The following is a 13,648-nucleotide window of genomic DNA, read 5'->3' on the forward strand; positions in this document are numbered from 1 at the left end:
CCCTGTTGCTAACCTCCTGTGAAGAGTACTTACTGTAGCAAGGCCTTGGTTTTCCTGGATGGATCATCAGGTCGGAAGTTCTTGTATTCCTCCACTTCTTTCTCGATGGAGAGCAGCTGGCTTTGTAGCTTATTGCGGAGGGCAGGCAGTGTGTCCCTGATGTGGTTCGTCAATTGCTGTTCAAGACAGGGGCAGAGGGGAGAAAAGAGTACAATTAATGCCGAGAATAGACCATTGCTTCTGTTAAAGCCTCTGCCGCTCAGGCCTGACACACTGGGCAAGATGTCAACCTCAATGTCGTGTGCGCTAAGAATCTCCCAGCATGGATTTTCTACACGTCGCTGAGTTAGTGACCAGATCAAAGGTTCACTGTCCAATTGGAGCCCCTTCTGCAATTTTAGCAGAAGCTTGAAATTTAAAAATTCCCTCAGAGGCCGGTCACCATCATGGGAGGGGTGAGGGAGGGGGGATGGGGGAGGGGGGGCAGGGGGAGGGGTTATCCTCCTGGCTGCAGCTATGGCCAGGGAGGTAGGGAGGGAGCCAGCACCTCAAAACCTGCTTGGACTCGCTTGCTGCCGAATATCTGGCCTAGTCCCTCGAGTGCTTGGGAGCCAACAGTCAGCCATTAACTCTCCTACAAATTGGTCATAGAATCTCTACTGTGCAGGAGGCCATTTGGCCCATCGTGTCTGCACCAACCACAATCCCATCCAGGCTCTATCCCCATAATACATGCATTTACCCTAGCTAGTTCTCCTGACATTAAGGGGCAATTTATCATGGCCAATCCACCTAACTTGCACATCTTTGGAGCGTGGGAGGAAACCGGAGCACCCGGAGAAAACCCACACAGACACAGGAAGAACGTGCAAACTCCACACAAACAACTGTGGCCATTTCTACACTGGGGAGCCCAAATGCAAAATTGGGTGATGGCTTTGCAGAACACCTCGGTTCAGTCCATTAGTATGACCCAGTTTCCGGTATGCTATCACTTTAATTCCCCACCTTGCTCTCACGCTGATATCTCTGTCCTTGGCCTGCTGCACTGTTCCAGTGAGGCTCGACGTAAGCCTCAGGTACAGCACCTCATCCCCTGAATCAGTGCACATTACAGCCTTTCAGAATCAACATGGAGTCCAACAAATTCAGATCATAATCCATTTGGTTTCCTTTTCCTTGTTTCAGCTTCTTTCCTTCAACCCTTCCTTGGGGGAGACGGTGATACAATGGGTACTTTGGCTGGACTAGTAATCCAGAGACCCAGGGCAATGCCCTGGGGACCTGAGTTCGAATCCCACCATGGCAGATGGTGAAATTTGAATTCAATAAAATCTGGAATTAAGAGTCTACTGATGACCATGAAACAATCATTGATTGTTGTAAAAACCCTTTGGGTTCACTGATGCACTTTGGAGAAGGAAATCTGTTGTCCTTTCCCTAGCTGACATGTGACTCCAATATGGCTGACTCTTAAATGTCCTCAGGGATGGGAAGTAAAGATTGGCCCAGCCAGCAACACCCACATCCCATGGACAAATAAAACAATGACAATAGTAGACCATCTCTTGTTCTTTCTATTAAAAAATATCAATTAAAAGATATCATCTTTTGTTTCTTTCCTTGTTCCATCATCTTTGGCCTTGGACATCCAACTAGCCTATCATCCGATCTCTGTCTTCCACTCTGCCACAGTTCTTCCCTTTGACTTTGTTAAAAACCCGTTACATCTCTAACTTTTCCCAGTTCTGATGAGAGCTCACAGACCCGAAACATCAGCCAGAATTCTTCGATCTCGCCCCGGGCTGGGATTTTCCAACCTCGCCCGTGACTGGGATTTTCCAGACTTGCTGAGCAGGTTCAGCTGAGTGACAAATTCTCCATTCCCGCTGGCAGTAGCAGTAGGGCAGACAAGATCGGACAATTCCGGCTGTTTACGCTGCTTCTCTCTCCACAACCTGCTGAGTACTTCCAGAATTTTCGGCTTTGCCGATTGGCAAACAGGTGAAGCTGGCATTACCTGGTTGAGGACCTTCTGGAGGTACGGTGTCCCCATGCGATCAGCCATGTGCCGGTAAGCTGGGTGCGAAAGGAAGAATTTCCTCTCGGCAGCCAGAGCAGTCTGAATGTCCTTTCTCCCATCAATATCCTTCTGACTCCTGTTTACGACTCCAATGTAACCTTCAGAAAAACAGAAACAGAGCAGGGAGTCAGAGTCAGGCCAGACTTCTTGTACAACACCCACTATATATCAACGTTTGTGGCTACTTTCCCCTTCTCACTGAAATTGTGAAATTTTAACTCAGTTGTAAAGTTCCCAGCTCAAAACCAGAAGATCGATGGTTCAGGCCATGTACCAGAACTCCCTGGAAACCAGAGCTCTGGCTCCCAATTCTAGATTGATGACCTGCGGATATTTGTGTTTGGTGGGTACATCATCCCTGTGCCTCATCATGTCAACTGTGAGAGGGTGTAACAACCCTCCCGTCTAATAGCGCTAACCGCCCCATTGACTAGTATGAAAATGGAAGGGGTGTTTACATCGTGACCTGTCAAAGTGTCTTCTAGAATTGCACACTGCCCTTCCAGGGAAGATTCTGGAGAAACCAGAACAAAAATCGCTTGGTCTTCCTGAACCATGGTTTGGGGGGAGATAGCCAATTAAGTGAACTTCTGCCATTAAGACCCCCTTAAGACTCATCAGAACAGATGAAGGACGGGTGGTTTATTCACTGACATGGAGTCAGTTTAGCTCAGTTGGCTGGACAGCTGATTCATGACGCAAAGTGACACCAACAGCGTGGGTTCGATTCCCATACCGGCTGAGTCTATTCATGAAGACCCTATCTTCTCAACCTTGCCCCATGCCTGAGGTGTGGTGATCCTCAGGGTAAATCACCTCCAGTCAGCCTATGGTCATCTGGGACTATGGCAGCTTTGTTCTTTTATTCCATTAATTTGTGGTCTTGGACATCGCTGGCTGGCCAGTATTTCTTGCCCATCCTTGGTTGCCCTTGGAAGATCAACCATATTGCTATAGGTCTGGAGGTACATGTAAGCCAGACCATGTAAGGATGGCAGATTTCCTTCCTAAAGGACACTAGTGAACCAGATGAATTTTTCCAACAATGAGTAACCCAGTGTTTAAGGAGTGGAGATGATTAGAGTCACAAATCTGAATATATTTCATAATAGGTCAGGGTTCGCCATATTGGTACATTAACACGCCACAGCATTGCACCATCTTACAACAGTTGTCCTTCAACCAGGAAGCAATGCTGAAGTTTCAGGTGGCCTCTCATTTGCTGCCTGCCCGGTCATGGGATCTAGCCAGTGATATGATTCAGTTTTGTACCTCCTGCAGTGTTTGTACTCCCATAGGAAACTACCTAACCTTGTAACATCTCCATAAAAGGTCACCAGGTGAACACACACAGCCCATGATTCCAAGAATCCAGAGCATTCCTGACGAGAGACCTGGAACAAGGGCAAGGTTCAGGATTGCTGCACCTGGGAGGTGATGGCCTAGTGGTATTATTGCTAGACTATTAATCCAGAAACTCAGCTAATGTTCTGGGGACCCGGGTTCAAATCCCACCATGGCAGTTGGTGGAATTTGAATTCAATAAAAAATATTTGGAATTAAAAATCTGCTGATGACTGTGAAGCCACTGCCAATTGTTGGAAAAAACCCATCTAGTTCACTAATGCCCTTTAGGGAAGGAACTCTGACCTCCTTATCCAGTCTGGCCTACATGTGATTCCAGAGCCACAGTAATGTGGTTGACCCTCAACTGCCCTCAGGCAGCTAGGGTTGGGCAATAAATGCTGGCCCAGCCAGCATGTGCCATGTCCCATGAACGAATAAGAAAAATCTCAACAAAAAGCAAAGATCCTCCCCGACATGTCTCAGTACTAAACACCAACAGCCCTGTTGACCAATTCCAGCCTTCACAAAGCAGCTAAGCCATTTCTGACAATTCTCCATTTCCCAGAGTCCGCGGAATATAAACCATCCGCCACCCTGCGCCTGTTTGTGACAAGCTAGCATTTGGAAATAGGATCGCAAGATGCTTTTGAGGAGGGGCAGTTGAATCTGTGTCGACCTCCAGCCAGATGGCTCACGTGTTGTAACAGACGCTATTCACAGTGAGCTGAGGCAGGAAGATGCTGCAGCGTCTGACAGAGACCGGGACTGGAATCACAGCCATATTTCAGGTGGGTCATTTCAGGTCAAGGAAAATCATTACCCGCTTGTGGGAGATTACAGTCAATGATATTTTTATTCAGGCTGAGACAGAAGAGACCAAAAATGAGAGTTAGAAAAGAGCAGAGAAATCTAAGTGGCACCAAGAGGGCAGCTGGAAATCAGGAGTCAACATTAGATTTGATCCATTTCTGCAAATACACACTTCAGAACACAAATAGCGCGGGAGATCCTATTGGGCTCAGATCAAACTGAGGATCAAGTGTGAGAATGGGGAGGGGCGGATCTCTGGCCTCCCCGCAATGTGCTTCTCGGCAGCAGGAGGTGGCACATTGTTCGCTGGTGGTGGGATCTTCTGGTCCCGCCACTGTCTCTGATTCCATCCCATGCAGCCAAGAAATGGGGGGGTGGGGGGAGAACCATCAAGGGGAACTTCATAATCAGAGAATTCTACCCCAGATACATGCCTGTTCTTGTCAGTTTGGATCTAGTGTGTCATCTTTGTAAGGACTATTGTGACTTTAGAGTACCTTTAAGAGTTTTTTTTTTGATCATGCTCTCTGCAGCTCACAGCCTCAGCTGATGTCATTGTTGCTGAGGGGCTGGAGAGGTTATTGTTGGTAGTTAAATGGGGTTTGTTTATTTTTACTCCGGGATATTTATGACCCTGCGTTGTGAGGAGGAAGAATGTTTGCAGGTCAGGTGACAGGAGCGCATTCATTTTCAGTTCTGAGCTGCAGGGTTTCATTTTAGAAGGGACATCAAGCTGGAAAGAAGTCTCTCTCTCTGTCAATGGCTTTGGAAATTCTGCTGATTAGCTGAAAGCAAGGCTTATTGCCTTCCTGGAGTAGAGACTCTGCTGTTGGTGGCTTGACCAGAGTCTCTCTCTGGTGTTCCAGAAAGCTGTTCTCACTTCAAACTGTTCTGGGTGCAAAAAGAGGACTGATAGAACTTACAACACAGAGTTTTCAATTCTCCAATTAAAAGGCTTGGTTCCAGTACTACGTGAGCTTTCGTCTTTATTGTGTTAAACCGGTTTATGGAAGGTTTTTATTGTTTGATTGGAATATTTAGATATATTTGTTCAGGGTTATATATTATCATGAGTGTTTTGGTTTCATTTGTAATTGGTAAAAATTATTGCTAATTTTCTTTCTATACATGTTAACTATATTCTTAAGTAATCTTTATTTGATAAAAGCTCCCTAGTGGGTCACTTGAATTATACCTGAAGTGAAACCTATCATGCTTATCCTAGTCAAATTTAAGACGCAAAACCTATGATCCAGGCGGGTTCCATAGAACACTTCGGAGTTTCTGACCTGAACTATAACATCAGGAATTGGATTCCATTTGAATTTGGAACAAGCACGGAGATGGATTAAAGGCTCGACCCATCCACTCTGCACATTGGCTTTGCAACTCCTGAGAAAAAAATAAAACTGGGGGAGTTCTGAAGACAAAAATCTTGTGACATTTACCTCGTCTAAGGGGTAACAGTTTGTTTTCCAAGATGTCGCGAGCGTCTGTTCCTTCGTCCATCAGATCCAGTTTAGTGATGACTCCAATTGTACGCAGACCTGGAGAAGAAAGAAGACCTCTCAGTGAAAAAACACAGGTGCCCTGCAGGGGGAGCTGCAGGGCTCAGCCCCATGAACTGGGAGCTCCTGTTCCCCACACAATGGGGTCTGCTAAACCCTGCATCTTCCCATCTAACTCTACACGCCCTCTCATCGCACGCAAAGTTGCCATCATAGGGAAGGGGCAGCTGTGGAGGGAAGGAGGAGAGAAACTATCAGAGTCCCAGTTGCCCTTAGGCTACACTCTTCCACCTCCTAGTGGATGGATTATGGAGTGGCACCTGTAGAGGCTCAGGAGAGGTCCCAGGTCTATTCTTTGAATTGGGAAAGGAAATAACACAGGGTGCCTTGCAAAAATAATCCATCAAATTACACTGCAGAAATGTGCCTTACCCTGCTAAGGGGCAGCTTTGGATTCCCTTGGCTACATTCCCATAGAACCAAAGAATGCCTACTGTGCAGAAGGAGGCCATTTGGCCCATCAAGTCTGCCCCAACTCTCCAGAAGAGCATTTTACTCTCGCCCATCCCTCCTTGCCCATTAACTATTTACCATAGTTGATCCACCTGACCTACATATCCCTGGTCACTTAAGGGACAATATAGCATGTCCAATCCATTTAACCTACACATTTGTGGTGGCACGATGGCACAGTGGTTAGCCTCACAGCACCAGGAACCCAGGTTTAATTCCAGCCTTGGGTCAGTGCCTGTGTGGAGTTTGCATGTTCTCCCCATGTCTGCGTGGGTTTCCTCCGGGTGCTCCGGTTTCCTCCCACAGTCCAAAGATGTATGAGTGAGGTTGCTTGGGCATGCTAAATCGACCCTAGTGCCAGGGGGATTAGCATGGGTAAATAGAAGGGGTTACATGAATAGGGTCTGGGTGGGATTGTGGTCGGTGCAGACTTGATGGGCCAAATGGCCTCCTTCTGCACTGTACGGATTCTATGATTTTATGATCCTAAGACACTAAGGTGCAACTTAGCATGGGCAAGCGACCTAACCTGCACATTTTAGGACACTAAGGAGCAATTCAGCATGGCCAACCTACCTAACCTGCGTATCTTTGGAGTGTGGGAGGAAATGGGAGCACCCGGAGGAAACCCACGCAGACATGGGGAGAATGTGCAAACTCCACACAGCCAATCACCCGAGGCCGGAATCAATCCTGGATTCCTGGCATTGTGAGGTAGCAGCGCTAACCACTGTGCCACCCATGTGAAGCTAACGTCACCATGTTGTCAACGTAGGCATAATGATCCTCAGTTAATCACCAGATGAAAAACACATTGCTTATTTACTGCATGAAACTGAAGAACATTGCTGAATTGCTGAGTTACAATCAGTGAATGCAGTGAGATGATTTGCAGCATTGCGCGTATCAAACAACTCCGGCATGTTGGTGCCCTGTTCATTGCACCATCTGTCCCCAGCTCACACACACACTATGAATTCCTCCCTCTCCCTCCCATAATCTGGGTTAAATAAATCCAGAGAGATATGGGTTGCTTTGCAAAAAAATAAAAAGCACAAACTGAAGCTCTTCCAAAATTCAAACATTTGCCGTGTCCAATCAAAGGCGTATGGAGGCAAATCTCAAAAACCAGAGGGACAGCAAGAGGCCCCTCGGAACTGTTCCGCCATTGAGTAAAATCAGGGCTGAACTGTAATCCAACTCCATCTACCCACCTTTTCCCCAAATCCATAATATCAATGATTAGTGCAGCACAGTGGCACAGTGGTTAGCACTGCTGCCTCACAGCACCAGGGACCTGGGTTCGATTCCCGGCGTGGATCACTGCCTACGTGGAATCTGCATGTTCTCCCCGTGTCTGCGTGGGATTCCTCCGGGTGCTCTGGTTTCCTCCCGCAGCCCAAAGATGTGCAGGTTAGATGGATTGGCCATGCTAAGGTTGCCCCTTAGGGCGAGCAGGGTAACTACATGGGGTTATGGGGATATGGCCTGGATGGCATAGGGGTCAGTGCAGGCTTGATGGGCCAAATGGCCTCCTTCCGCACTGTAAGGATTCTACGATTGACAAAGTGCTGCTTACAGAATAGTGTTGAACATTTCTGAGTGTGTTTCCTAATTCTATTCACGAAAGATTTGGCTCAAACTTTCAGACTTCCCCCGAGTTCTGGACACTCCGATCAATGGAATGGTTTCTCTGTCTCTCTATCACTCTCGCCCATCTCAAATTACAGGGAATACAACCCCAGCTCGTGTGATCTCTTGTAATTTAACCTTTGGGGTCCAGGTATCTGTTCTGGTAAAATGAGGAATGCTGCTTGGACTGGTTGGCAAGGTGACAGAATTCCAAAAGTGAGAGATAGAATCATCCAAAAAATGGTAAAACAGACATCGTGGCATGGCGGCACTGTGGTTAGCACTGCTGCCTCACAGCGCCAGGGAACTCAGTTCAATTCCCGGCTTAGGTCACTGAGTGGAGTCTGCCTGTTGTCTGCATGGGTTTCTTCCAGGTGCTCTTGTTTCCTCCCACAGTCTGAAAGAAGTGCTGGTTAAGTACATGGTCGTGCTAAATTCTCCCTCAGTGTAGCCGAACAGGCACCGGAGTGTGGCAACTAGGGGATTTTCACAGTAACTTCATTGCAGTGTTAATGTAAGCCTACTTGTGACTAATAAATAAACTTTTACTCTCCATCGCTGAGACCTGGATTGCAAGTGCTTTGAACATGGACTGGAGCAATATCAAAAGAGAAATGGGCACATGCAATATCCACAAACATGCTAGGGTGGCACAGCAGCACAGTGTTGGCACTGCTGCCTCAGAGTACCAGGGATCCAGGGTCGATTCCGGGCTTGGGTCACTGTCTATGCGGAGTCTGCATGTTCTCCCCATGTCTGCGTGGGTTTCCTCCGGGTGCTCCAGTTTCCTCCCACAGTCCAAAGATAAAGAACAAAGAAAAGTACGGCACAGGAACAGGCCCTTTAGCCCTCCCAGCCCAGGCCAATCATGGTGCCCTAATTAAACTAAAAAAAACCTTCTGCCCTTACTCACTCCGTACCCCTCTATTCCCTCCCAATTCTTTTACCCATTCAGAGGCATCTTAAATGTTGTTGCTGTGCCTGCTTCCACCACCTCCTCTGGCAGCACGTTCCAGGCACCCACCACCCTCTGCGTGGAAAACATCCCCCTCCTCACATCTCACGCACCCGACGCGCCGGTTAGGCGCACTGGCCATACTAAATTCTCCCTCAGTGTACCCGAGCAGGAGTGCGGCGACTAGGGAATTTCCACAGTAACTTCATTGCGGTGGTAATGTAAGCCTACCTGTGATGCGAATAAATAAATTTAAACCTTAGAATCACGTCCCCACTTCCATGGGGAATAGGATATAAAAGTCTGAGGACATGTATAAACCGACTCAAGAACAGCTTTTTCCTTGTTGCCATCAGACTTTTGAATAGGTCTATCTCACATTAAGTTGATCTTTCTCCGCACCCTAGCTCTGACTGTAACACTACATTCTGCACCCCTTCTTTTCCTTCTCTATGAACGGTATGCTTTGTCTGTATAGCGCGCAAGAAACAATACTTTTCACTGTATATGACATACATGTGACAATGATCAATCAAATCAAAAATGTTGGAATTGTGATGAAATCTAAACAATGAGAATGGAGGGGATCCATCTTTCACCCTCTATCTGGGTTTTCCAGCAGCTCACTGACAACAACCTTTTGTTGAGTTGAGTTCCGAACAGCACAGGGTCTAAAGGATGGCGCAGTACCTTGAGGGTCAACCTCTTTGGCTATCTTCAGGGCGTCGGAGTTGGCCAGGTCAGTGTTGGCGGGGGAAACCGCTAAGATCAGGCAGTTCTCCTTGGTGACGAATTGCATGAGCATGTCTCGGATCTGGAACTCTATGTCGGCCGGTTGGTCACCCACTGCCACCTTGGTCATTCCAGGGAGGTCAATCAAGGTCAGGTTCAGGACTGAAAAAGAGAAGAGACAAGTGAGTTTTTAGCTTTACGGTGTCTTGATAGCACGGCTGGAATTTTACCGGCCCACCTGCCAAGGCCCTATCCCCATAACCGCATGCATTTACCCCAGCTAGTCCCCCTGGCACTAAGGGGCAATTTAGCATGGCCAATCCACCTAACCCACACATCTTAAGAGTGTGGGAGGAAACTGGAGCATCTGGAGAAAACCCATGCAGACATGGAGAGAACATGTGGACTCGGCACAGACAGTGACCCAAGCCAGGAATCGAATCTGGGTCCTTGGCGCTATGAGGCAACAGTGCTACTCACTGTGCCACCCTATATTGGTTGATAACTTGGACTCTGTTTCAGTATCACAGAGTTCTAGAAAGAGACGTTACTTCTTCAGAATGACCCTTAGTTTTGCAGTCTCCCCATTTTCACAGCTCGCGGTCTCTCTCCCTCTCTCTCTGCAGCCACACTTACCGTTTGGTGAATAGACCCGGAGGTTGATTGGAATAGACGAGATGCCCTTGTTGCTGCCAGTCACCCGGTCCGTTTCCTGCTCGATTTCTTGACGCACTTCATCAAAGTCCGTGAACTTCTTCCCTTTGCAATGTAAAAACTCTGCATATTCTACAGATTAAAAACAAATAAATCCTTCATGAAGCAAGCTGAAACAAAAGAGGCAGAACAATCCAGGAGGTTTACTGTTTCTCCTCAGGTTTCACAGAAATTTTCCCCACAAGAGGTTTCACTCCCGACTGAAAATTTGTGGGATAATCATAATAAGCGATCTTTTCCAATATCCGCTTCAGAGGGAGGTGATAGCCTAGTGGTATTATCGCTGGATTATTAATCCAGAACCTCAGCTAATGTTCTGGAGACCAGGGTTCGAATCCCGCCACGGCAGATGGTGGAATTTGAATTCAATTAAAAAAGATCTGGAATTAAGAATCTGCTGATGGCTGTGAGACCATTGTTGATTGTTGGGAAACCCATCTGGTTCACTAATGTCCTTTAGGGAAGGAAATCTGCCATCCTTACCTGGTCTGGCCTACATGTGACTCCAGAGCCACAGCAATGTGGTTGATTCTCAACTGCTCTCCAAAGGCAACTAGGGATGGGCAATAAATGCTGGCCAGCCAGCAACACCAGTGTCCCATGAATATAAAAATAAACTCAAGCCTGCACACTTCCTAACCGGGATCTCATTTAATGGTACCTTGGCTAAATTCCCACTCTAAGCCAGGACAGTGAAGACAACTACAGCCCCGTAACTGCGTCCAGACTGGTATCCACATGGGTCAATAGCTTTAGAATGTCTAAATTAGCTGTGGCTTTGAGTCTTACAGTTAAATTCCACACCATACAAACAGCTAGTAGATAATATTACATTATTTTACATGTGGCTTAGCAAGAGCCTAGTCCAATCCATCACGCAAACCAGCCTCCCATCCATTGACTGTCTACACTTCCCACTGTCTCGGCAAAGCAGCCAGCTTAATAAAGGACCCCATGCACCCTGAACATTCTCTCTTCCATCTTATCCTTTGGGAAAAAGATACAAAAATTTCAGATCACATACCAACCGCCTCAAGAACAGTTTCTTCCCTGTTGCTGTCAGACTTTTGAATGGACCTACCTCGCATTAAGTTGATCTTTTTCTACACTCTATCTACGACTGTAACATTACATTCTGCACTCTCTCATTTCCTTCTCTATGTATTCCTTCTGTATGTATAGCACGCAAAAACAATGCATTTCACTATACGTTCATACATACAACAATAATAAATCATATCAAATCAAATCAAAATCAAAAGAGAAGGTCTTTTCTCAAGAAAAGAGATGGCTGAAGGATGATGTTGATACAGGTCTTTAAGATTATGAAAGTTCCTGATGAAGGAGCTCCTACTTGAGGGAGGATGGGGAAGAAGTCGAATCTCGGGGTCATAAATACAAGGTGGTCATTAATAAACCCAATCAAGAATTCAGGAGAAGTTTCTCTACCTAGAGACAAAGGGCGGAATTTTCCCTTCCTACCTGATGCACGATTTGTAGCGGGCAGGAGATAAAATTTGGCAAACCATTTTAAAGGCCCGCTGACCTCGGGTGGGAATTTCCGGTCTTGGGGCACGCCTGGTGGGAAAATCCTGCCCGGTGTTTGAGCGCGGAAGTTACCCTCACAGGAAATGGTTAAAATGAGTAGTATTTAAGGAAATGCTAAACAAGCACATGAGGCAGAAAGGAATAGAAGGATATGCTGATGGGATGTGAATGAGGGGCTGAGAGAACACAAAGGGGTTTGAGAGTCATTGTTCAAGATTCTCTTAAGGTTAACGTGCAGGTTCAGTCGGCAGTTAGGAAGGCAAATGCAATGTTAGCATTTATGTCGAGAGGGCTAAAATACAAGAGCAGAGATGTACTTCTGAGGGTGTATAAGGCTCTGGTCAGACCCCATTTGGAGTATTGTGAGCAGTTTTGGGCCCTATATCTAAGAAAGGATGTGCTGTAGGGGTCCAGAGGAGGTTCACAAGAATGATCCCTGGAATGAAGAGCTTGTCATATGACAAACGGTTGAAGGCTCTGGGTCTGTACGTGTTGGAGTTCAGAAGAATGAGGGGGGATCTGACTGAAACTTACAAGATACCGTGAGGCCTGGATAGAGTGGACGTGGAGAGGATGTCTCCACTAGTAAGAAAAACTAGAACCAGAGGGCACAACCTCAGGCTAAAGGGACGATCCTTTAAAACAGAGATGAGGAGGAATTTCTTCAGCCAGAGAGTGGTGAATCTGTGGAACTCTTTGCCAGAAGGCAGTGGAGGTCAGGTCATTGAGTGTCTGAAGACAGAGATAGATAAGTTCTTGATTAATAAGGGGATCAGGGGTTATGGGGAAAAGGCAGGAGAATTGGGATGGGAAAAATATCAGCCATGATTGAATGGTGGAGCAGACTCGATGGGCCGAGTGGCCTAATTCTGCTCCTATGTCTTACGGTCTTTTGTGGAGCACAAAGACTCATGTAAGCTTTGGTCCAAATGGCATATATCTGTATATTCTACGTGTCACTAACAGTATACAAGTTAGTGCACTTGGATTGTGAGTGTTAATGTTGCAATCCTGTTACATTGTAAGAAAGAGCAACTGTTACTGAGGAAAGATGAGAGCATTATTCTTAACTATATGTAAGAACCGGTTTCCAACTCTGTGCGGATGAAGGAATAGGGAGTCTGTGCCTATGTTCTCTGGGTTTTGTGAATAAAGCCATGTCAAAGAAAGATTGGCTCCAAATTCATCCTTTGCTTAGTAAATGAGCAGCGAATAATTTTGTTTTATTCGTTCATGGGACATGGGTGTCGCTGGCTGGCCAGCAGTTATTGCCCATCCCTAGTTGCCTTTGAGAAGGTGGTGATGAGCTGCCTTCTTGAAACGCTGCAATGGGTTGACCCACAATGACATTAGGGACTTGAAGTTTTGAATAGTAAGGAGAGGTTGGATAGGCTTTCCCTGGAGTGCAGTGGGATGAGGGGTGACCGTATCGAGGATTATAAAATCATGAGGGGGCATAGAGAAGGTGAAGAGCCAAGGTCTTCTCCCCAGGCTAGAGGAGTCCAGAATTAGAGGGCATTGGTTTAAGATGAGAGGGGAAAGATTTAAAAATGACCTGAGGGACAACTTTTACACACAGAGGGTGAAATGGGATGAGCTGTCAGAGGAGGTGATAGAGGCGGGTACAATAACAACATTTAAAAACATTTGGACAGGTACATGGATGGGAAAGGTCTAGAGGGATATGGGCCAAACGCAGACAAATGGACTAGTTCAGTTTCGGAAACTGGTTGGCATGGACGAGTTGGGCCAAAGGGCCTGTTTCCGTGCTCGTCCATGTCGACCAGCTTTCCTACAGCGCAAAAG

General features: G+C 46.7%; 1 protein-coding gene across 4 annotated transcripts in view; it reads right to left on the bottom strand.

Annotated features, from left to right (window-relative positions):
* The window catches only part of LOC145358427 (dynamin-1), a 263,584-nt gene that overhangs the window by 167,220 nt on the left and 82,716 nt on the right, over positions 1 to 13,648 (bottom strand). For all 4 annotated transcript variants that reach the window (XM_080212495.1, XM_080212493.1, XM_080212496.1 and 1 more), the window contains exons 3-7: positions 10,217 to 10,366; positions 9,539 to 9,742; positions 5,689 to 5,787; positions 2,021 to 2,181; positions 34 to 176 (exon numbers count right to left, since the gene is read on the bottom strand). In XM_080212495.1, the coding sequence (XP_080068621.1) occupies positions 34 to 176; positions 2,021 to 2,181; positions 5,689 to 5,787; positions 9,539 to 9,742; positions 10,217 to 10,366 (757 nt within the window). The remainder of the gene's footprint in view (positions 1 to 33; positions 177 to 2,020; positions 2,182 to 5,688; positions 5,788 to 9,538; positions 9,743 to 10,216; positions 10,367 to 13,648) is intronic.

This window comes from Carcharhinus amblyrhynchos, chromosome 25 (genome assembly GCF_965287045.1).
Source record: "Carcharhinus amblyrhynchos chromosome 25, sCarAmb.v2.hapA, whole genome shotgun sequence".
NCBI lineage: Eukaryota > Metazoa > Chordata > Chondrichthyes > Carcharhiniformes > Carcharhinidae > Carcharhinus > Carcharhinus amblyrhynchos.